Below are 22667 nucleotides of genomic sequence, written 5' to 3'. Positions count from 1 at the left end.
GTTTATTTGTTCACCTTCAACAGTAATACAAAGTAGTACTCAGCTTAATTAGTATTAACCATTCAGTCATTGTTTAGGCTCAACCAAATAATCATATAACTGAAAAACTGAATATTTAATACTCTATGAAATTAAACATATGCTTTAAAGATGTCTTATAGACCAATCACTGGCTCATCAGTTTCATAAATAAATAAATTTCGACTGGAAATCACTGAATCACACCCAAACTGTTAAGAGGTCATCATGACAAAAACCCAGAACACACACAATGCATTCTAAGAAAAAATGGGTAAAAATTTGTACCTTTGCTTGTTACTGGGGCTGTACACTTGTATTTGTACTTTTTAAGGTACAGAAATAGACTATGAGGAACATCCCAAAGGTAGAAACAGCATTATTGTACCATCAATGGTACAGAAATGTTCCTCAGAGTCTCATTTCTGTACCTTAAAATGTACAATTACTTACAACTAAGTGTACAAATGGCAGTCCCTTGATGTTACAGCCCCATTGACAAGCAAAGGTACAAATTTTTACCTTTTTTTCTGAGTGTGTGTGTCAGAGGCCTTAAAAGTGTGCTGTTTGTGGACCCTGTCACTTGGGTCCAAAATAGATCAAAACCACTAAGCCCTTGTTCACATGTTCCCATACTAACAGGAGAGCATCATGACCAAACACACCACGCATTTCTAAAAGCAGGACCAATGCTGCAGGTGCAGCTAAACTGATCACCCCATGAAGCCGGGAACAGCCCCCTGAAAGCCAGCATGCAACGTTTCACTCTTGGCACAGTGATCTTATAGTGGTTTATTCAGTGAGACAGGACATTATGGAATGATACAGTGATGTTCACACTGGCCAAGGAGGCCCACACATGGACAAAGGTGCCCCATATATACAAATAAAAATCATTTAAGTTAAATAGTGCTGCTTCTGAAAGGTAAAGTACAGGCATTATACATACAAAAAGAAAGATATACAAAGTTGATTCTTTAGTTAGCAATTTCTGAGGTGGTACTGTTGGGTCCTTCAGATTTGACCCGTCACGTCTTGATCAGACCTTCCAGGAAGTCCTTCTCCACCATCTCCTCGATGGCCTGCCGGGCACGGCTCCAGAACACCTTCTGGCTCTCCAGCTTACCATCCTTGGTGGTGTAGGCGGGGCTGAAGGCGGGGCCAGGGGCGGGGCCCGAGCGGCATCCCATCTTGCTGCTGAACACCTGGCTGAGCAGGTTGAAGAAAGGCAGCAGCTGCTCCATGCTTCGGATGGCATAGAGCGTCAGCAGGAGGCGGCCCGGTTCCCACGTGAGGGTCCGGCTCGAGCAATCTTCCTCCGGATTCTTCTACATGAAGACAGATAAGAAAGTGTGAAGAGGAGGGATCGGGAGCACAGGCAGACACTCGGAGAACAGATGCTGCCTGGTACCTTGGCCCGCTTCCTCAGCAGCTTTGCCAGTCGAACCACGTAGGGCTTGAATTCGCGCTGATGGGTTCCTTGCCGCCTCCCTTCCAGCCCCAAGTCGTCAGATGCCTCAGGGATAAATGCCCAACGATACCTGGGACAAGAGCGACAGGGAGAGTGTGAACAAAGGCTCTCCACAGGTTGCAGATAGAGGGCACCACCCCATGGGAACAGGCGGCCTGACGTACATCTGGAACTGCGGCAGGCTCTCAGATGGTAGTGCCAGAGCTAAGTCCAGCAGCTTGCAGGCTGAGAGGTACAGGTTGAGCCAGCGTTGGCTGTTGTAGGAGGTGGAGAAGCCGTTTCCTCCAGAGTAGGTGGTCTCCAGCCCAGCCACGGCGGGACCCGAAGTCCTAGGGAAGCAGGGCCATCAGACGCAGGTGTGGGCGGATGCTGTCACAATACGGTACGGCTATGGTTTGCCATTTACCTGGAGATGTCTTCATCTGCGGTAAGCTCCTGCTCCATGAGTAGAAACACTTGTACCTGGTTGGGGTAGTCAGCGAGAGACCGTTCACAGAAATCCCAACTCACTAGCAGAAGCAAGTCCGTTCACGGGCCGGTCTGAAGGAGCGTGATGTGGGTAAGAAGACGGCAGAGTCCATGTGTCTCACCAGCTCCGTGATCATGGTCGGCCACAAGGAGGTCAAGTGCTGAGGGGACATGCGCAGCAGCAGCACCCTGAAGAACAGGAAGACCTGAGCGTGCAGGATGGGCACCTGTGGCAGACGTAAGCTCTCCACCAGACGCTCTGCGAGGGGCACAGAAGGATGCAGCTAAAGATGGGAGTACGAGAGAGGGCACAGACCACGGTGGGGGGGCGGGAGTACGAGAGAGGGCACAGACCACGGTGGGGGGGCGGGAGTACGAGAGAGGGCACAGACCACGGTGGGGGGGCAGGAGTACGGGGGAGGGCACAGACCACGGTGGGGGGGCGGGAGTACGAGAGAGGGCACAGACCACGGTGGGGGGGCGGGAGTATGGGGGAGGGCACAGACCACGGTGGGGGGGGCGGGAGTACAAGAAAGGGCACAGACCACAAAGGGGGGCATGAGTACAAGAAAGGGCACAGACCACAAAGGGGGGCGGGAGTACGAGAGATGGCACAGACCATGATGGGGGGTGGGAGTGCAGGAGAGGGCACAAACCACGAAGGGGGGCAGGAGTATGAGAGAACAGGACAGAGTCGAGTATTTAATGGGCAACCACACGACAGAAATGTGGCAGGACAGATGTTCAGAGGAACGAGGTCAAACCCTGGATGTCAGGCAGGTATTTCTGGTACTGGTCCACCTCGCTGCTGTACACCGTGAAGGCCAGTCTCTTCATCAGCATGGCCCTCTGCTCCAGCTCGGCATCGCGGTTGGAGAACAAGTTCAGAGAACTGCTCTGGGCCACGGCCACACGCGCTGTATGCACACATATTCACAGACGGCCTGTTAACACCATGATTTATGACACTTGTGCTGACTGAACACGGCAAGGCACGCGGGCTCAGGGCAGTCGGCACGGTACTGACTCATTAGGTCTCGGAACGTGGTTTTGTCGTGGGTCATCAGGTGATCGATGATGGCTCTCCAGCTGAAAGACAAAAGGTCAAAAGGTCACAACCTCGGGGCTGGAGGATCGGGGCCACGGGCGAGGTGGGTGCTGGGGCGGAAAGGAGGCCGCACTCACTGGCTGACACAGGAGGGATCCATCTGGAAGAAGGTGTGGTCCATAAAGAGGTCGAAGGCCTCCTTCTTCCAGGCGCGCCGAGTGTACTGGTAGCCGCTGAGGCTGCTCAGAAGCTGGATGCAGGCCCGGTAGCTGGGTGCGTTGTGGGCACTGGACTCACAAACAAGCAGGTGCGTCAGTCACGGGCCCGGGTTTGACGCAGCAGCGGGCAGACAGTCGGGGCGCATGGCTTACCTGTGGTTACGCAGGTAGGGCACGACGTAATGCATGAGGTTGACCAGCAGGGGGATCACTCTCTCCTTCTCGTCACTGTAAAAGACCATGTCGAGGAGATGGGCCAGGACCTGCGGCGGCACAGAGTGCAGTGTAAGAGGGTGAGCTGCAGGGGGGCGTGTCCGTGGGTGGGGCTTTCATAAGGGGGCGGGGATACCTCAGCCAGCAGAGTGAGGGCATGGACACTGTACACAGAGGGAGTGAAGTTAGAGGTTTCCATCACAGTCAGCATCAGATCTGAAAGACACACACAGGACCATCAGATACTGATACACACACAGTTTTATATTCATATCTTTTGGTGAGGACTGTCCATTCATGTATATGGGCATAACCCTAGTCCTAAATATGACGACCGTAACCCCTACCCAGCCCTAACCTTAACCATAAGTAACCAAACAAACAAAGACTTGTGGCATTTTGTAGTTTTTTGATCAGATCGGAATATGTTAAGGACCCACACGGACAGGGAAACGTTAGGGAAACACACTCATACCTTCCACGTCCGCTTCCAGGCTGGCACCATCCACCACGATCTGTGGCGAGGCCTTCACCTCCAGGTTCCTCCTCAGCCAGGTGGTCTGCTCCAGCGAGGAGCCGGCGATAGTGCCGACCGCCTCCACAATCTTGTGGGTCACGTCCTGCCCGGACACACAAGGGTGAGCCATCCGGGTTTACTGCACGGCATTCTGGGAGCTCCAGCTTCAGATTACCGTGATGGGGGCGACGCGGCTCCGGTCTCACCTGAAGCTCACGCTGGTCCTTCTTGTTCTCCAGGTTTGGGTTCTTCAGGATGAACTCATTCAAAACCCTGCAAGTCAGACATACAGCAACATGAACCGTACGGAGGCTTCTACACACCATGTGAAAATCACAGCTACAAACCCTTGGTTACGTCCTTTGTTGTGGTTCCTGAATTGCTGTTTCCTGATTTGCTAAATACCCTGCTGCCCACATCCCACCCCCCCCAACCCTGGCATTGGTCACTTTAACTCATTTATCTATTTATTGTTAGTTTTTACCCACTACATTTATTCCACAGCGCTGCACTGCTGCCATCTAACCTCTTGTTTACCTATGTACTCACACGCTACACTGCACGTGTATAGAAACCCTCATGCACTGCCTCCCTATTTGTGTACTTTAAGTCTTGTGAAATCCCTCCCTGTTTTTGCTGTATTTTCTGAGCCCACTAGATGTTGCTCTCTGTTCATAGAAGGGCTCACATTATGCCCCAAAGTAAACAGCACCATCTAGTGGAGTCAAAAAATACAGCAAATGGTTCATGAAGCTTAATTTACCCATTACTAGTTATTTCCTGCCATTGTTTACTTGTATGTGGATGGTATGACAATAAAGGCCACTTGGTTTGGCTGGAATATATGTCTCCATCATGGAAGATAGTGCTACACAAATCAGGAGAGTTACGGAATGTGTGGGGGGGCGGGGGGCGCAAGGGGCACACCACATACCCCAGAATGAGGAACTGTCCTGGGGAGGGGAGGCCCAGCTGGATGGAGTCTTTCAGCAGGGCCAACAGAGAAGGCCAGCTGTCCACCAGGCTGGACACAGGGATTCTGCAGGCCGGGAGTGAAAAGGGACTCCCATTTGATTGGTTCAGGCACACATTTGGGCACAGCGCCTAGCCAATCCCGTGCTGTACGGAGAATAAAAGGGCATGTCCCCGGACAGCCGTGCTCACCTCTGCACGTAGGCATAGAAGAACTGCAGCATGCAGACCTCCAGCGACAGGTGCTTCTGGGGAAGGAATGGGCAGTGGAGAGACAAGAGACATCTTCTGCATTAGCATGCAGGAAGTACCGTATGGCTGCCGATAACGTTACAGTTATCTGTCCTGAAGGTGGCAGCAATGTCAGTTTAATTAACCATGTTTCCCCTCCAAGGGACACAGGGACTCAATAAGGCTGAGTGTGTCTGCCACACAAGCTGCCTCCAGCAGATAGGAAGCTGAAACTTATTGGTTAGTGCAGGTGGCTATGCGGCTCCTCTGATTGGCTCAGAACTTTTGAAAAAGAAAGTCGATTGGCAGGGGCGTTACCTGCCTGGTGGTGCAGCATATACTGTAACAAATACACAGGAACTGTGTGCCAAATATAGGAATAAAGGAGCAGTATTGTGGTCTGATACAAGGGGATCTCTCCTGCTTAATGCAGTGCCAGGGATGAACCCATCGACGTCTTACCTTCTCTTTGGCGATGGCAGGGGGCTGTTTCAGGACATCCTTGACCGTCTGCATGACGGTCTCCGTGCGCATGGCGCTGACCGACCGCACCAACTCCACAAGGATTAGCTGCTCCTCACTCGGCGTGGGGATCACCTGCATGAGAAGAGCAAGCGCTCGGCGAACAGAGACACGAACGAGTGGACGGGACTCTTCCATGAAGGCAATCGTGACTGTGCCATCTCGGCACACGGAGAACAGCTCGTTATTTTGATGGTCCAAACTCACCTTATTTCGGGCCGGACTCTTCCCCGCCTTCCTCTCGTTCCAGACGTAGGCGATGGCGGCCATGAAGTGCGGCCCGTGGTTCATGGAGATGGGGCCCAGGAGCTCCAGGATCTGCTGCCGCAGGTTCTGCGAGGACGGGGCGGGGTGGGGTGGGGGTGTCAGACCCGGCGGGGCAGGACAGATGCAGGGAGGACATACGGGACCCCGCGGGACAGGGCTCTGGGGGAACGGCCGGGCCACACCTTGGTGGAGCCCAGGTTGATGTTGGACAGGCAGGAGGCAGAGGCGCCGGCAGGGCGCTCGGAGCTGTCGGCCAGGTAGAGGACGCTCCAGAGCAGCGTGACGGAGGACATGATGGTGTGCAGGATGGAGAGGATGCCGGAGCGCGCCTCCGCCAGCTGCTTCTGATCCACGCCGGCCTGCAGCTGGGTCACATGGGGCAGAGCGAGAAGGGATGGGGGAGTCATTGTCACTTCAGGAACATTTAGAAAAAGAACAGAGAGGGGAGGGTGTCTGGACACAGCCTTAAGCCCCACAAAGTGTGGGGATGATGGGGCGGGGAGCATGTGCCTGTGATCGGAAGGTGGCTGGGTCAAAACCCAGTGCTAGCAGAGTGATGTCGCTGCTGGGCCCATGAGCAAGGTCCTTAGCCTCCATTTCTCCAGGGTCTGACCTTGCATTCTCAAAAAGTAGTACACGGCTTTGGATAAAAGTTAAATAAAACAAATGGGAACCTGAAAACCGCACAGCAATTCCCATATAAACCCATCTCGTCAGTGAGGCCCAGCTTAGTTGTTTTCAGTAAAACACATTGAAACTGAATAACTGAAACTTATTCACGTGTCAATATGAAGAGCAGCGTGGACCCTTACCTGGTGATACTGGGAGGAGGGGTCTAGCAGGCAGTAGTGTATGATGGCAGTCATTCCCTCCAGCATCGTGAGAATGAGGTCGGGTGGAGTGCACAGTGCCATCCACTGGGGCCTGCGATTAACACATGGCAAATGATTAAAGTGGCGCCCTCTGAGGACGGCTTCAAGGTTCACGCCTGTACCCTGCCCGCCTGTCGGTACGGCACCTGGACTCTGAGAGGCCCGTCTCATAGCGGTACTGCTGGATCAGGTTGTCCAGGTTCCGGCAGAGCTGCAGGGTGACGGACGCCACGATGTGTCGCAGCAGACGGCCCATGTACGGCAGGGTGGCCGTGATGAGGCCGATCCACTGCGGGTGCATCTTGCAGGCGTAGTGCTGGTGCAGCGCCCGTATGACAGCGCACAGGAACATGCCCTGTGCTGTGATGGGCTGCCCATGCAGGTACTGCAGCGACGTCGCCGGCTGCTGCGGGCTCACATGCTCCACCTCTCCGAGCAGCTCAAAGCCTGTCCCCGGGCCGGGACCGGGCCCTGGGCCGCTCTCGGTCCCTTCCTCGGCCGGCACCAGCACCCGATGCTCCAGCAACACCAGGCTCTGCAAGAGGCGCAGCAGCTGCGACTGCAGGGCGCTGCACCCGTCAAGTTGGTCCTCTGACAGGTTGATGACACTGTCCTCGGAGAGGCCCTCCTCCACGGCAGCTACGTTGGGCCGGCCCGGGCGCCGCTCGTGGGACTTCTGCGCGCCAAAGATGGAGGACAGCAGGCAGTGCAGCACCACCTTCTGCACCTTGCACTTGGACAGCACGTCGCAAATGAAGCTGGCGAAGCCCTTGGCCGACGCCTCCATGGCCTTGGCGAGTTCGCCGAAGAGCAGTGTCAGCACCTCGATGCTGGTCAGCCGCATGCTGCGGTTGCCCGCCAGGTCTTGCGCTGTGGCCGGCGCATGTGCGCAATAGTAGCTGCGCAGGAAGGACAGGCAGAGGGAGATGATGATCTCAATGAACATGGCGCCGCGGAAGGGGTGTGAGTGCGAGTCCTGCGGAATGGCGCAGTAGAAGTCGCGGCCGGCGACGGAGACGCGGTGGCGTGCCAGGAGGTTCTGCAGCAGCGACAGCTGTGGTGTGTAGGCGTTGTTGACGCTGGTGGTAGAGATGGCGCTCACAAAGGCGCCGGGTGAGGCCCGCAGCATGGCGGCCATGGCGGAGAGGGCGTGCAGGGCTCGCGACGAGTCGTAGGGCTGCAGGTAGAGCAGCACATGCTGGTAGAGTGGGTGCACATTCAGGCGCGCCAGGGGGGTTGCCGGCATGGCACCGCCATCACCGGGAGAACCCGCATCGCTCTCAATTTCGGACACCTCGCCCTCGCCGCAGCTGTACCAGTTCTCCAGGTCCAGGCTCTCACCAAAGAAGATCCCAGCCTGCCCAGCGCGCTCCGCCGATGCCTGCCCCCCCCGCTCATCCTTCCTCTTGGCCTTCTTGATCTTGGGCTTGGCACCGGGTGAGCGGTCACCCAGTCGTTCCAGGATGCGGCCTTTCAAGTTGAGCTGTGTGCTGCTGTGACTCCGCCTTCGCACTGTTGGGCCCACCGGGGGGCGCCGCTCGCCCGCAGAGTCCGCCAGCGTCACAATAGAGGGGGACGAGCTGTGGCGGGTCATGCTCCCATGCGGTTCCTCATCCCCGGTGTCGGAGGTCGTGGACAGGAGGTCAGGGTTCCTGCCTGCCTCCATTCTGTTGAGTTGGGGGTGCTTTTGGTCTGGCAGGCAGCTGGATGAGTCCAAGGAGTCGGTGCTGTCCGAGCTGGACTGCGGCCACACTTCTAGTGCTGGTGGGTCCCGCCCACCACATTCCTCCACCATCTTAACCACCTGATCAATTAGGTCAGCTAGCACCTCTGCCACCATGTCATCGACAGGCTCCTCCAGGGGCGTGGCTAGGCTGTGGATGGGTGGAGCCTGGATAAGGTCAGGTGCTTCCAAGGTGCTGGCGCCATCAGGATCATCAAAACTGCAGGCTCTGGAGGACTGGGAGCCAGAATCAGAGGTTTGGGGCTCCCCCTGGTGGTGGGGAAGGTGAAAGTCAGAGCCAAGCTGTAGGTTCTCGCTGCTAAAGCTAAGCACAGATAGACTGTCACTCAGTGGGTTCACAGTGAGGCTGAACGTCTCCATGTCTTCCAAAGGCGGGTCTCTGCCATGCCCAGGCCCCGCAATAGCACCATCTGCTGGCAGATTGTTGAATTCTGATTGGAAAAAGGGGAGAGTGACATTGTAAGAGCTGACAGAAGACAGAACCATGACTGTAAAGAACATGGGGGCGTCCGAGAGCATACTCACCGTCAGGACCCAGGTCCCTGATGTAGACCGGGTCGGCAGGCTGTGGGCAGCTGTGAGTCCAGTGCATCTGGGCCTGCACGCGCTGGATGGACACGCGGTGCGTCTTGGGGTGAAGCAGCAGCAGCAGCAGGGGCTCCAGGACGCGAGCAATGTCGTGCCTCTGCAGGACCTGGTTTAGCCAGGCCCGGCCCACGGCGCTGCTAGACCCGTCCCAGTAACTCAGACTGTCCAGCATGATGAACAGGGACCTGAACAAAAAGTGGGATTCCGGGTTAATGGCACATCAGTGCCACCTTGAGGCAGAATAGAGGAATTTCAAAGCCCCACAGCAACAATCGTCCATCTCTATAGTACTGAGTAGTAGCTCAGTATTATAAAGTGCAATCTTTACTTGGTGCATAGTCTACCTCGTCCTTCAAGCTGTGAACAGACTCACAGTGGGGTGGGGGCTCAGCAGGTTAGGCCTCTGTGCCTGTGATCAGAAGGTCACTGGTTTGAGCCCCAGCCTCAACAGAATAGTCATATTTCTGTGGGGCCCTTGAACAAAGCCCTTAACCCCCTGAAATGCTGAACAAATGGCACACATGCACACACACGCAAAGGAGAACAAGATGGGATATGTCAGCAGAAGCCTTCTAATGTAGCTGTACTCATACTTGGGCCAACTGTAAATAAAACATACCTCATTCTGGATACGACAGAAGATGCATAATAACAGCCAATAGCAGGTGTTGGTCAAAATGGCCAACCAACACTGGGGAAGCAGACTCAGGCCACACCCACCTGTCAAAAGTACGGTTGAAGGGTGAGGACTTGGTGATGTTCAGGTCTCTGGTCAGGTGCCAGAGTACAGAGAACTTCACATGGGCTTCTAGTCGGATCTCCTGTGGAGGTAGGAGGCAGATATTGTGAGCCAGGTCGCTGATGTGCAGCCTGTCTGTGTCTCTGTGACTCCCTCTGTCTGCGTCTCTGTGACTCCCCCGTGCCTGTCTCTGTGACTCCCCCCGTGCGCGTCTCTGTGACTCCCCCCGTGCGCGTGTCTCTGTGACTCCCACCGTGCGCGTGTCTCTGTGACTCCCACCGTGCGCGTGTCTCTGTGACTCCCCCTAAGTCACCTTGTCCCTGTGCATGAGCTGCTGGCTGATCACGTCCTCGCAGATGCTGGCTGAGGGCACCAGGTTGTGCAGCTGGTAGAAGAGCTCGACACTGCGCTGGTGGTGCTGGGGGCTTCCCTCCCCGAGCTGCTCCCACAGGATGAGGGCCACTCGCTGGGGGAGCACAGGGCCTCGTTTGTACACCTCATCACATTTTCATATTTACATACTCTTATTTTACAGATGCATTTGTCCGAAGCGACATACAAGCAAGGGTCATAGAGCAGGGACAGTGTCACTGGGCATGGATAGCACAGACCACACACACACAAACACACACGCACACAGACACGTTTTCATATTATTATGGGGACTCTCCATTCACTAACCCTAATCCCAACTATGACAACCTTAAACCCTACCCATTCCTGACCTTAACCATAAGTAACAAAATACAAGACTTTTGGCAATTTTAGTTTTTTGATTGCAATCATAGATTTTTATAAAATTGAGTTTCTCTTCAAATAACACGTTTTTATCACACTGTGGGGACATTTTGTCCCCATAATGTAATATATACATGACTACACACAGTGCGTCTGCAACATACCTTGAAAAAGTCTGTTTTCTCCGCTAAGAACTTCAGGATGCCCTGTGTAAGTGGCGGTCTGATCACCACGGCAACGCGGCCTTGGCTGGGACTCATAGGTTGTGTGACGTCCGGCCCGCCCACACTCTCGGCAGTCACCATGGCGACGGACTGCGTGAGGCCCACCAGATCCATGACCAGGGAAATGGCCACAGCCTGGATGCTAAAGTCTCCCCCGAAGTAGCAGGCGTCCATCAGTGTCTGCAGCCACAGCGGCAGCTGCGCATGCTCTCCGGCTGCAGGTAAGGCATTCACGCAGCAGAGAGTAAGAGGGGCTGCAGACAGAGGACTGTGTGCAGGTCGCTCCCGGCGACACATACCTGAATGCTCCTCCCACGAAGGTGATGACTTCATGTTGCCCTCGGCGATATAGACGGGAAAGCTGGAACACTCCAGGAAGAGTTGACACGCAGCACTGAAAGCCTCCAGCCTCGGCTGAGCCCCAGGGTTAGCCGGCCCACCACTCTGCAGCGCCCCCTCCTGGCCCAGCTCATCCTGCCCCAACTGCTCCAGTTTCACCTCCGGAACGATGTACAACTTTACCAGGCGTGTCAGGAACTGCTGGAAGCACTCCAGGCAGCCCTGCATGACGGGCGTGTCCTGGGGCTGGTTCTGGGCGGACCCAGTGCCGTCATGCCCCACCCTCGATGGGCTGCCCGTTTCCAAGGCGACGGGGTCGTCGGACCGCTCTGCCTGGTACTGGATGAAATCAGTGAAGCCGCTCTCCGAGGAACGACTGCTGGAAGCGTTCTCGTCCTCAAACACTTCAGGAGCCAGGGACTGCGGGACGGAGGGGGGGGCCTCAGTAACTGCACAGCCCTGGGAGAATGTGGGGGGGGGCGGGAGGTGGGTCAAAAGCAATTCAGAGAAAGGTCTCTCCACCTCCACCACTTAGCACCTTAGGACAGAGCATCCAAGGTCCTCCAGCCCAGCTAAGCAGTTACGCAGGGAGCAGTCTAATCTCTCTGGAGTGGTGAAGAGACCGTGAAGGTAAGAAAACGGACAGAGCGATGGGCACAGACCCCCAGGTCTAGGGTTTGTTGCAGTCATTACGCTTTAAGAGCAGCAGACCCCGCTGAGAACCAGGGGACAGCTGCAACATTCACGTACAGATGTCGTTATCAAGGGGAGCCGTCGCCTTAGATCTTCAGTTAGCAGCAGCCAGTGTGGACAGAGTGCGCCTCCATGGTTAAAACGACAGAGAGGGAAGCTTAGAGTTCTGTCCAGAGTGAGTGTTGGCAGAACAAAGGAAGCGTAGCAGTTAGCTAGAGGTGCTACCGATTCTATGCCCCATGAAAGCATATAATATTGGGCCCCCAACCTAGACCAATCCAATTATGTTCCAAATTGTTTGGAATCATCGTAACATCTCCCCCCCCCAACCCCGCCCTTACTGCACCCCTGCAATTAGCGAGTCAAAGGGAGAATTACAGCTCCCATTAGCTTTGGTCTTTAACTTGTTTTTAATTTCCATTTAATGATTGCTTTTTATTTGATCTTATTCTACGTAACACACTCTGAATGACGTCTGTGTTTGAAGATGTGCTATATAAATAACTTGCCATGCCGTGCCTTGGCAGGCTAAAGGGAACATTACAGTTAGCGAGCTAAAGGGAGCATTACAGTTAGCGAGCTAAAGGGAGCGTTACAGTTAGCGAGCTAAAGGGAGCCTTATTTACTCAGTCAAAGGGAGTGTCATGGTTAGCAAGCTAAAGGGAGCGTTACAGTTAGTGAGCTAAAGGGAGCGTTACAGTTAGCGAGGTAATGGGAGCGTCACAGTTAGCGAGCTAAAGGGAGCGTCACAGTTAGCGAGCTAAACGGAGCGTTACAGTTAGTGAGCTAAACGGAGCGTTACAGTTAGCGAGGTAATGGGAGCGTTACAGTTAGCGAGCTAAATGGAGCGTTACAGTTAGCGAGGTAATGGGAGCGTTACAGTTAGCGAGCTAAAGGGAGCGTTACAGTTAGCGAGGTAATGGGAGCGTTACAGTTAGTGAGCTAAAGGGAGCGTTACAGTTAGCGAGCTAAAGGGAGCGTTACAGTCAGCGAGCTAAAGGGAGCGTTACAGTCAGCGAGCTAAAGGGAGCGTTACAGTCAGCGAGCTAAAGGGAGCGTTACAGTTAGCGAGCTAAAGGGAGCGTTACAGTTAGCGAGCTAAAGGGAGCGTTACAGTTAGCGAGGTAATGGGAGCGTTACAGTCAGTGAGCTAAAGGGAGCGTTACAGTTAGCGAGCTAAAGGGAGCGTTACAGTTAGCGAGCTAAAGGGAGCGTTACAGTCAGCGAGCTAAAGGGAGCGTTACAGTCAGCGAGCTAAAGGGAGCGTTACAGTCAGTGAGCTAAAGGGAGCGTTACAGTCAGTGAGCTAAAGGGAGCGTTACAGTTAGCGAGCTAAAGGGAGCGTTACAGTTAGCGAGCTAAAGGGAGCGTTACAGTCAGCGAGCTAAAGGGAGCGTTACAGTTAATGAGCTAAAGGGAGCGTTACAGTTAGTGAGCTAAAGGGAGCGTTACAGTTAGTGAGGTAATGGGAGCGTTACAGTTAGCCAGCCAAAGGGAGTGTCATGGTTAGCAAGCTAAAGGGAGCATTACAGTTGCTGAATGGGGAGTTAGCATCACACAGAGGTTTCCCCACAGGAAGCACGTGTCTCACCCGCTTGTCCTCCTTGTCCCGGGTGCTGGTGGGGGGTCGGGGGGCCCCGGTCACTGGTGACACCAGGGGTGGCTGCACCTTGCTGAGGATTTTGGAGCAGAGCCGAAGGCAGTGGGTGATTTCGCCCAGGTCCAGCGCCTGCAGGTTCGACGTCAATGCAGACACCATGCGTAGCAGCAGCTGTGGGAGGTGCTCCGTCTGAATCTCGATGTATGTTTCCTGTTGAGGGCGGAGCCATGGGGGTCAGGGGTCAGAGAGGCAGGCCAGGGGTCTCTTTGGTTCCTTACTGACTCCATGCGGCATAAATTTCAGCTTCTGGACTTACCTGATTACTTACCACACTGATACACACTTTTATACGGTACAGGAATATATTACATTGTTATTATTCTGAATTATATTTTAGTAACAATTATTGCACATGCAAAACAGATGCTTCCTGGGCCGTAATCGGTTTTGCCAAACCGGAGGGAGAACCGGCAGTCCCGCTGTCCTAAAGTCACCCACTGAGGTGACAAAGTGAAGATGGACCACAGGCCAGACAGCGTGAGAGGAGAGGGAGCAGGAAGAGGGGTACTTTACCTGGCAGATCACACGCATGCTTCTAGTGGGCTTGGAAAAGAGAGAAAGTAGAGGTGAACAGAGAGAAGCAAGCATAGTACAGACAGGCGGTCTCTGAGACTGATGTAGTACAGACAGGCGGTCTCTGAGACTGATGTAGTACAGACAGGCGGTCTCTAAGACAGGAAAAGTACAGACAGGCGGTCTCTGAGACTGATGTAGTACAGACAGGCGGTCTCTAAGACAGGAAAAGTACAGACAGGCGGTCTCCAAGACAGGCAAAGTACAGACAGGTGGTCTCCAAGACAGGCAAAGTACAGACAGGTGGTCTGTGAGATAGATGCAGTACAAACAAGAGGTCTCTGAGACAAACCAGACAGGATGACATATAAAATCACACAGAAAGGCTAGAGAGAGTACGCCTTTAAAACTACACAGTACAGACAGTGTAGTTTTAAAAACAGACCTTACAGACAGGCTGGCATCTTGTAGTGTTAAATAGAATTTAAAATAAAATGTGTTTCTTTATGGAAAGTCAGTTTTTCAGGAGTTAATGCCTTCGTGGGAATACTGGCACACCTATGCACAGCCGTGCACACAGAGAACTAACCTGGTAACATGGGTCACGGCAGAATAAAGCCGCGTGTGTCATGTATGTACATGCAGAGGATGTCGTGAAAAACTCACCAGGGAAACTATATCCAACAGGAAATCTACCAGCAGGCAGAACTCCAGCAGCAAAGGACACTGGTTCGGGGATCCCCCAGTATGGCCCGACTGGGAATTGTGAGTTTTCCTGAAGTGGGAGGCAGCAATCAGGGATGAGGCTTTGTATTACAGCTGGAATATGGGGGGGGGGGGGGGGCTTAATGTCGTAACAGCTGGCGCGCACACACACGCACCTGCAGCAGTCCTCGAACCAGCGCGCCACGTAATCCCACATGTAAAACGGCTCGAAGGAGTTAAACAGCAAGTTGGCTGTTTTGATCAGCTCTGCTGTTTTCTTATTCTCACGTAGCTTGCTATGAAGAAACAGGAAATAGATGATCACACCAGGAAGTGACCTCAGAACCCAGGAGCGTCACTAGAGATTTACATAAAGTAGACAGGAGATAAGCCTTCACTAGAGGGTTGAATTTAGTGAGTTAACCTGCTAAGCTGGCTGTGGTCCTTGCTGAATGGGCTTTGGTTCTGAAGGTCCAGCTCGGCTCGGCACTGCGTGTGCAGGGTCCGGAACACCTCGATCAGCACGTCCTCCAGGATGGCTGGTCCTGCGGTGTGAAATTACCATTTAAGAGTCAAGCACTTAATCAGAGTGACTCATCTGCAGGTTAACTCACTGCAGGGAATGACATGATTAATTACCGTCGTTCCAGGAAAGTACACAAACTGTAGATAAGTAAGGATTGTGTTCTGAGCGTGCTGTGTGATGCAGCCAGCTGTGCACTGTGTAGTGCACATATTTGTGTCTATGGCACTGTGCTACGCACCCATTTGTGTCTGAAGCACCGTGTAACGCACCCAATCATGTCTATGGCATTGTGTAACGCACCCATTAATGTTGATGACACTGTATAACAGTGTATCTACAGCACTGGTTAAACGAACCCAGACCTAGCTGTGTCTATAGAGTAACCCGGCAAAGAACCGGAAATAAAGGAGGTGCTATTTCTGTTATGGCACCTCCTCACAAATATACATGTGTGTGAACGGAAGCTGTCCTCAAAGTGTAATATTTTCTGTTTTATGCCTATAATGTGTATTTAAAGTTACTTTGACAAACGTATCCAGGAAATCAGGAAGGACGTGTGCTGTCATTGGCTACTGAAGCAGTGATAGAAAACTCCAAATTTGGAGAAAAAGCGAGTTAATCTTGAATACCACCTACTCATGTTGCAGTCATTTCCACTGCGGTGAGCAAAGTGCCTCTGCAGTGATGGTGGCGCTCTAAGATGGCAGCCCCCACAAACCGCTCGGCAGAATACCCCATAGCACTGCGTAGCGCACCCACTGGTGTCTATGGCACTGCGTAGCGCACCCACTGGTGTGTATGGCACTGTGTAATACACCCAGCTGTGTCTGCCGCACTGTGTAACGCACCCAGCTATATCTACAGCACTGTGTAATACACCCAGCTGTGTCTGCCGCACTGTGTAACGCACCCAGCTATATCTACAGCACTGTGTAATACACCCAGCTGTGTCTGCCGCACTGTGTAACGCACCCAGCTATATCTACAGCACTGTGTAATACACCCAGCTGTGTCTGCCGCACTGTGTAACGCACCCAGCTATATCTACAGCACTGTGTAATACACCCAGCTGTGTCTGCCGCACTGTGTAACGCACCCAGCTATATCTACAGCACTGTGTAACGCACCCAGTTCTGGCTTGTCCAGCAGGCTGATCAGAATCCGGAATGGCTTCAGGTCGTGCATCAGGACGCTCTCTTCCTCTCCCCCACGGGCCTTTCCCTGCAGGATCCCCACCATCGCCTGAAAAGAGGCCCCACATAAGCTGTCCATTCTGGGCCCCATCAAAACTGTGTTCAATAATGCTGACACTCTGCCCCCATGTGCTGCTGCTACCAGCACGGACAGCTGTGCCTCCTGTAATTCCCAACATTGCCACCGGGGGAGCTCCAACAAACCGCTTCAATCGAATGGCTCAAGAACAAAAAGCACACAGAACAAAACGCTGGCTGTCGTGTGCCAGGCTCAGCCCCCGGGCAGGACTGAGGAGAAGGGAAACACGTGGCCCCCGGAGCACACAGGCATGGATGGGGGGAGGGGGCCGACTGAGGCAGGCCTACCTGGACCAGCATATCCTTGGAGTAGGTGTTGAAGTAATAAGAAGCATGTTCTTCGGGACTGCTGAGCCTGGAACTGCGAGGGCCTGTTCTCGCGGCATTATTGTCGGAGCCTGGGGAGGAGGTCACGCACAGGGTTACCCGTCACCACGGCGACGTCACGCTTTGACAATCTAACATGGGATGATTTCGGCATTATGGGTATGATGGCCTGGACCAAACACTGGCCAATAGTATGTGGACACCAGCTTCACCAACATGTCGTTCTAAAACTGCTATGAATTTGGTTGTCCCGTTTATGCTATAATAGCCTCTGTACTTCTGGGAAGGCTTTCTGTTAGAAGCTGGATTACTGTTGGTGGTATTTACTGCCATTCAGGCTGGGTATTGATGTTGGGTGATCAGGTTCCTTTCTGTGAGCTTGTGTTTCTCTCAGACGTTCTGACCATCATAATCACTACACTGGCAGTTGACCAGGGCGGCTCTATCAGGGCAGAAATGTGGCAAACTGACTTGTTGGAAAGATGGCATCCGGTGATGGTGCCAAGTGGAAAGTCACTACCCTCTCCTGTACAACCAGCCATTCCGCTGCTAATGTTTGTTACGGGAGATTGTGTGACTGTGTGTTTAATTATATACCTGTGTCAGCAATGGGCGTGGCTTAATTAGGGGCGTCCACATACTTTTGGGCATATAACGTACTTTGGGGGTAACTAATGCCGGGGGAGTGACTTTCCCAGGAACATGACCATGTACACACCCCCCCCCCCTAAAATAGATCCACACAGTGGAGGTCTGTGGAGCAGAAAGGGAGGGAGGGACTCACCGGCCAATATCCAGATCAAGGAGCAGCGACAGGGAGAACAGCAAGAAATTAGCCTGTTACTTATTATAGGGCTGCAGGTATCACATTGCGATGTAATCACAATTATACCCTGGGCTTTAGATACTGGGTGAAACATTTGTCTGGATGCAAGCTTTTCTGCACTATAATTCTATATAAGTAAACATCCGTACACTATTGAAAATTAGGCATCCGGACAAATGTTTCGCCCGTTATCGTAATCCCTGGTGGTTGCGTGATTATATCGCAGTGTGATATTGCATGATTATATCGCAGTGTGATATTGCGTGGCCCTAACCTATGACAGTTGCTGCGGTTGCGTGTAACAGCGGCTGCCCTAGAGCCATGAAGCATACCACACGCGTGTGTGAAGAACAGGCAGCCACACAGATTCACCTTAACTAACGTGTTAGCTTAACTTGACTCATAAACACACTTCTACCTCAGCAGCCCTGTCTGGAATTCCACTGAACAACTTAAATCATACTGTAACTGCAAAGATGGACATTCCAGGTCCTGAAAGAAAAAAATCCAGACCAAGATTTTGTTTCAACCAATCAGTTGAGTATACAGAGTCACAGTCACAGAAACAAAACCTCGATCTGGATTTCTACTTACTGGACCTGAAATGTCCACCACTGTAGAACTGTTTTCCAGCCATCTGCACCAGTCATTATCAGTTGCACATAACAATAGAAAACTGCCTTATCCTGCACCCATTCTTCCTGTTCTATCTGCTACTGCTCTTCCACTGTAAGTGGTTTACAGTCAAACCCATTACACACTATATTGTACAGCACTATATATTTATTCATTGTCTCGTGTGTTTATGTTATCATGTATCAATTCGTTTCTAAAGTCTCTGATAAACACTATTTTTTCTTTGTATGCCTGCATATTTTAAAATGACAATATAGTTTGACTTAAGTTATGCCAGGTCAAGTCAAGTTGATCTGACTTGACGTGACTATGCTACCCCAAAAATAACTTAACACACAGAGTACGTCATGTGACACTGACCTCCGCATGGTTGGTTGGTTCTGTGAAGTGCACGTCATGGTGTGTAAGTGTGTGTCTTACCCAGCATCCAGGCGTACAGCCTGCGATTCAGTGACATGTCCCTCCGCAGAACCACGTGCAGAGCTGCTGACAGGATGCGGATCATGTCTGGCCTCGTCGCCTGCAACACGGACACGGGCGACTTAGCGGCAGCGGAGTCAGACACCGGATCTCCTGGGACCCATCGCACCACACGCAGTACCTGGCTCATGTGGAATGGAAAACAGAAGAGGATCAGGTCCAGTGTGCTCCTCTGGACCAGGACGCTGGAGTCTTGCACCGAAGTGCTGACCGCTTCCACCTACGAACGGGCCAGACAACAGCGAACCGGGTCAGACTCCTCCGTGGGTCAGGATGCTCTGCGGGCCCAGCCCAGGAGAGGCGGCCGCACCATGAGCTCGATGTCGCTGCCCATGACGTAGAGCTGGTCCTCCATGGAGAGCTTGCGGTTGAGGTGCAGCAGGACGAAGGTGACCCCGGGCAGACGGACCGCCGGGCTGGTGAGGATACTGCCCCACAGCGCACTGTAGAAGGCGCACTGCTCCACCGCCGCTGCCACCTTCTCCAGTAGGTTGTTGGTTCTGGGGTGCATGGTGGGGGGGTGGGAGGTTGTATTTAACCAATGACCACAAACAGAAAATACAGACACAAAGTCCAGCAAATGCTCGTCAACACAAGCAGCAAAGCAGCATGTCAGGGCACTGGGTGGTGAATAGGACCAGCCGGGCTGCATTCATCACACGCTGGAGAGGACACCCTGCCTTCCTCATCACCCCCGTACACTGTACACCCATCACACGAGGGCGCAGCAACTGCAACTCGGAGACCAGCTGGAGGCCACGTCTCAGACTTGGTAAATCCTCCTGCTTACCTGGTATAGTACTCTAAACCCTCCCTAGGCATGCAACACCCTAGCAACAGACCCCACCCCCAAAAGGCCTCAGGTTCAAACCCCACCCACAAAGGTTTCCTCCATGCAGACCCCAAACAAAGTCTTCCCACCTGCACAGACTGCACCCCCAGAGGCCTCTCCCAGCCACAGATCCCACCCTCTCAGGCCTACCACTGGCTCTAACTCTACCCTCAAAGGTCTCCCCCATCAACAGACCCTGCCCACAAAGGCCTACCTCATGCACATACCCCACCCTCACACAGCTGTCTCAGGTTCAAACCCCACCCACAAAGGCCACCCCCATGCACAGACCAAACCCACAAAAGCCTCCCCATGCACAAAACCCACCCCCAAAGGCTTACCCCATGCACAGACCCCATCCTCCCAGACCTACCTCTGACTCAAACCCCACCCCCAAACGCCTTCCCCATGCACACACCCCACCCCCCCACTCATAGCCCTGCCCCAGGCACAGTCTCCACAGTCACCTGTCATAATACTCAGAGCCCTCCTCCAAGCCAGGAAGAACCCCCGTCAGCAACCCCTGCAGCCCCGGCTTCAGCGTCTTGCCCAGAGGGAGGTAGTAGGTCTCATAGAGGCCCAGAAGGACTGGCTTCACGGACATGGCAGCATTGCTGAGCAGAGGGAAGAGGCCGGAACTGTGGAGACGACAGGGCGCACGCGTCAGCAGGCATGCACCAATCCCCCTGCAGATGACCACTAGAGGGCGCTCAGGGCTTTGCATATGCCTGACCAGAACGCCAGTCACCTGTACAGAAAGAGGTCCTTGGCGAGCCGCTTGGGCCCAATGATCTTGAAGATGATCTCATAGGTCTCCAGGGCCTTGCGGTGGACACCACTGGGCAGGGCCGGGTGAAGGCACTGCGCCAACCGCTTGCCAATGGTCAGCTTCTTGGGCACCACCTGGTACTTTGCATTGTTCTGCAGCACCTGGAGCAGGTGGACACAGACACTGACGGGATGCCCATAGACAGCAGAGAGGCAGAAAATTCACAAGGAATAGGAGGGCTATTCTCCAGTCCCTGGTGACAACTTTCACACATGCAAATCATCATATATAAAATCTAATTAACTACTCATTGAGTCCCAAGTCTTATTTAATCAGATAAGATCTGATGTATTGCATCCTGAAGATAAGTCTGGTTTATAAAAGTAAAGACTGATCACTGAAAAGTAGACGGCTTTTGTCTGCCGGTGGAAACACTGAGGTAATATCACAAAGGTGATAGTTCGGCTTACTGTTGTTCTCGATATCGTCATTACACATATAATCCTAACTGTACATGCTCAGCTGTCATCCAAAGCCATTCTCAGGCAAACAAAACAGGTCACCTGATGTAACACAATCCTCACCTTGTTCAGCTTCCCTAGTGCCGAGATGAGGTCCGCCCATTCGCTGGAGTACTCAAAGTTTTTCAGCGCCTTGTCCACGGCAGCTACATAGTTCCTGTACTTTGAGTCACTGAGAAGCTCCACCTCCTCTGCATTCATCCTGTGCGGTACCACTACAGTCCGATGTTAGGTCACATGCCACCTAGAGGCAGGAAGGCATTATCATAGCTCAGCACCATCACACACTCAAATATATGGTTGTAAAAAGGAATCCTCAACATGGCAACACTCACTGAATCAAAACTGAAGGTAGGATAGTATTATTACACAAATACATGCAAATACATCCAGACTTTACAAACAGATTTGGACAAAACACTGACAGGCAAGACCATAAGACAGCTTCCAAGTGTAACCCATTAACTAGAACAGGCTGTAAAAAGTAAATGTGTCATAACAGAGGAAAATTTCATTTCCTGCTACAGCTCAAAACATAAAAGTTTACTGTGCTTTAAAACTGGAAACGACGTATATCCTCACTTTTCAACATGCGTCATGCGTTGCTGTATGCATGAAGAAACAAAGCAAGCAACTTTGAATATGGTAGTGCATTTCTTGTAAATGGATTGGACCAACAGTCCACCTACACCTACAAAGCACCAATCCATAAGTAAAGGTAGACAGATAAGCTACACAGTCAGGTCTTTATCTGGGAATACAAGGAAGCAGAAGGAATGTGATTTAACATCTGCCGACAGATGTGTCAAATCTGAGCATGCCACAAAGAGGAGAGTCCGGCTGTGTGTCTAATCTGAGCTTCTCACAAAGAGGATAGTCAGGCTGTGTTTAATCTCACTTCTCAAAACAATCAAACGACCACCAGTATCATTCTTCCGTGTCTTTAACCCCTTAATTACCAATGTATTTGTATTGGTTACCCTTATTCTTTTCCACTCAAACCCCTAATTCCACCTATCTGACAACGTGACACTGAGTTTGTAAACTGATGACACTAACCTTACACACTAACCACCTACATTCTCCTATACACAGTAACACGACACCCCTGTATCCTACCACTACATTGACTACTTAACCCTCTTCGACACCCCGACACGCCTCAGATGTGTCTATTGTCGCTGGCCCCGCAGCTCACACCACGGCTTGCTGTTGTTTGTCAGTGCAGAGGAAATGTCTCACCGACTCCAGGTCAGCCGCACATCGCTGTCAGTCACTCCGCAAAGCAGTATCGGCTCCGGGCCGAGTAAGGGGGCGGACGCTGCCGGCAACGCTACAACAAAACTCCAGGAGCCGGCGACCGACCGTAGCTTACATGCCCCCCGGGCGTTTTCCCATCGGAAAGAACCAACAAAAAAGGGACCGCAGCGATAACTGTTGTCGCTCAAGCGTACAAAGCTTCGACGGCCCAACTGACAGCTCCCAGAAACCACTGCGGCACGTCGTGTGCCGCTTTAAATTGGTCCGACTCTGAAACAAGAATAGCAGAAAGGTTCCGACTGCTTATGTCAGACACAAAGACATCTGAAACATATTCAAACTTTTAGGTAATTGTATATAAATCGGCTGGATTCAAATAACTTAGATTATATCACGGTATATAACAAATCATTGTGTTTTAGCTAATAATATTGTCGTTTAGAGTCCATAAAATGAATA

The 22667-nt window shown here is 52.5% G+C and overlaps 1 protein-coding gene across 4 annotated transcripts; it reads right to left on the bottom strand.

Moving 5' to 3' along the window:
- Positions 1-790: 790 nt before the first annotated feature.
- Positions 791-22461, bottom strand: dop1a (DOP1 leucine zipper like protein A). 4 transcript variants are annotated; one of them, XM_072716229.1, is made up of 38 exons: positions 22149-22461; positions 21012-21192; positions 20407-20588; positions 20126-20296; positions 19137-19326; positions 18948-19046; positions 18767-18866; positions 16846-16955; positions 16414-16528; positions 15185-15305; positions 14937-15056; positions 14722-14830; positions 14056-14085; positions 13474-13692; positions 11150-11648; positions 10791-11065; positions 10202-10354; positions 9870-9970; positions 9087-9334; positions 6964-8992; positions 6758-6869; positions 6128-6310; positions 5886-6011; positions 5619-5753; positions 5118-5173; positions 4888-4992; positions 4160-4226; positions 3912-4056; positions 3573-3652; positions 3377-3486; positions 3143-3292; positions 2985-3046; positions 2722-2874; positions 2080-2216; positions 1896-1951; positions 1654-1818; positions 1430-1559; positions 791-1346 (listed from the first exon to the last, which is right to left on the bottom strand). In XM_072716229.1, exons 2-38 carry the CDS (start codon positions 21147-21149, stop codon positions 1047-1049), a joined length of 7281 nt encoding a protein of 2426 aa, XP_072572330.1. In that variant the 5' UTR covers positions 21150-21192; positions 22149-22461; the 3' UTR covers positions 791-1046. The 4 variants fall into 4 exon arrangements, with proteins under 4 accessions (XP_072572330.1, XP_072572329.1, XP_072572331.1 ...); XM_072716228.1 differs by having other exon boundaries at positions 22191-22461; XM_072716230.1 differs by having other exon boundaries at positions 16846-16928; positions 22191-22461.
- Positions 22462-22667: the final 206 nt, after the last annotated feature.

This window comes from Paramormyrops kingsleyae, chromosome 9 (assembly GCF_048594095.1).
Source record: "Paramormyrops kingsleyae isolate MSU_618 chromosome 9, PKINGS_0.4, whole genome shotgun sequence".
NCBI classification, from domain to species: domain Eukaryota; kingdom Metazoa; phylum Chordata; class Actinopteri; order Osteoglossiformes; family Mormyridae; genus Paramormyrops; species Paramormyrops kingsleyae.
This window is presented reverse-complemented; position numbering and strand designations above follow the sequence as displayed.

Excerpts from the sequence above, each read along its gene's own strand:
- dop1a (XM_072716229.1), bottom strand. The coding sequence starts at position 21,149 with ATGAATGCAGAGGAGGTGGAGCTTCTCAGTGACTCAAAGTACAGGAAC. Across the intron at positions 19,047-19,136 it reads GCAGCGACATCGAGCTCATG|GTGGAAGCGGTCAGCACTTC; the intron begins GTGCGGCCGCCT and ends GCCCGTTCGTAG. Across the intron at positions 14,086-14,721 it reads TGTTGGATATAGTTTCCCTG|CCCACTAGAAGCATGCGTGT; the intron begins GTGAGTTTTTCA and ends CTCTTTTCCAAG.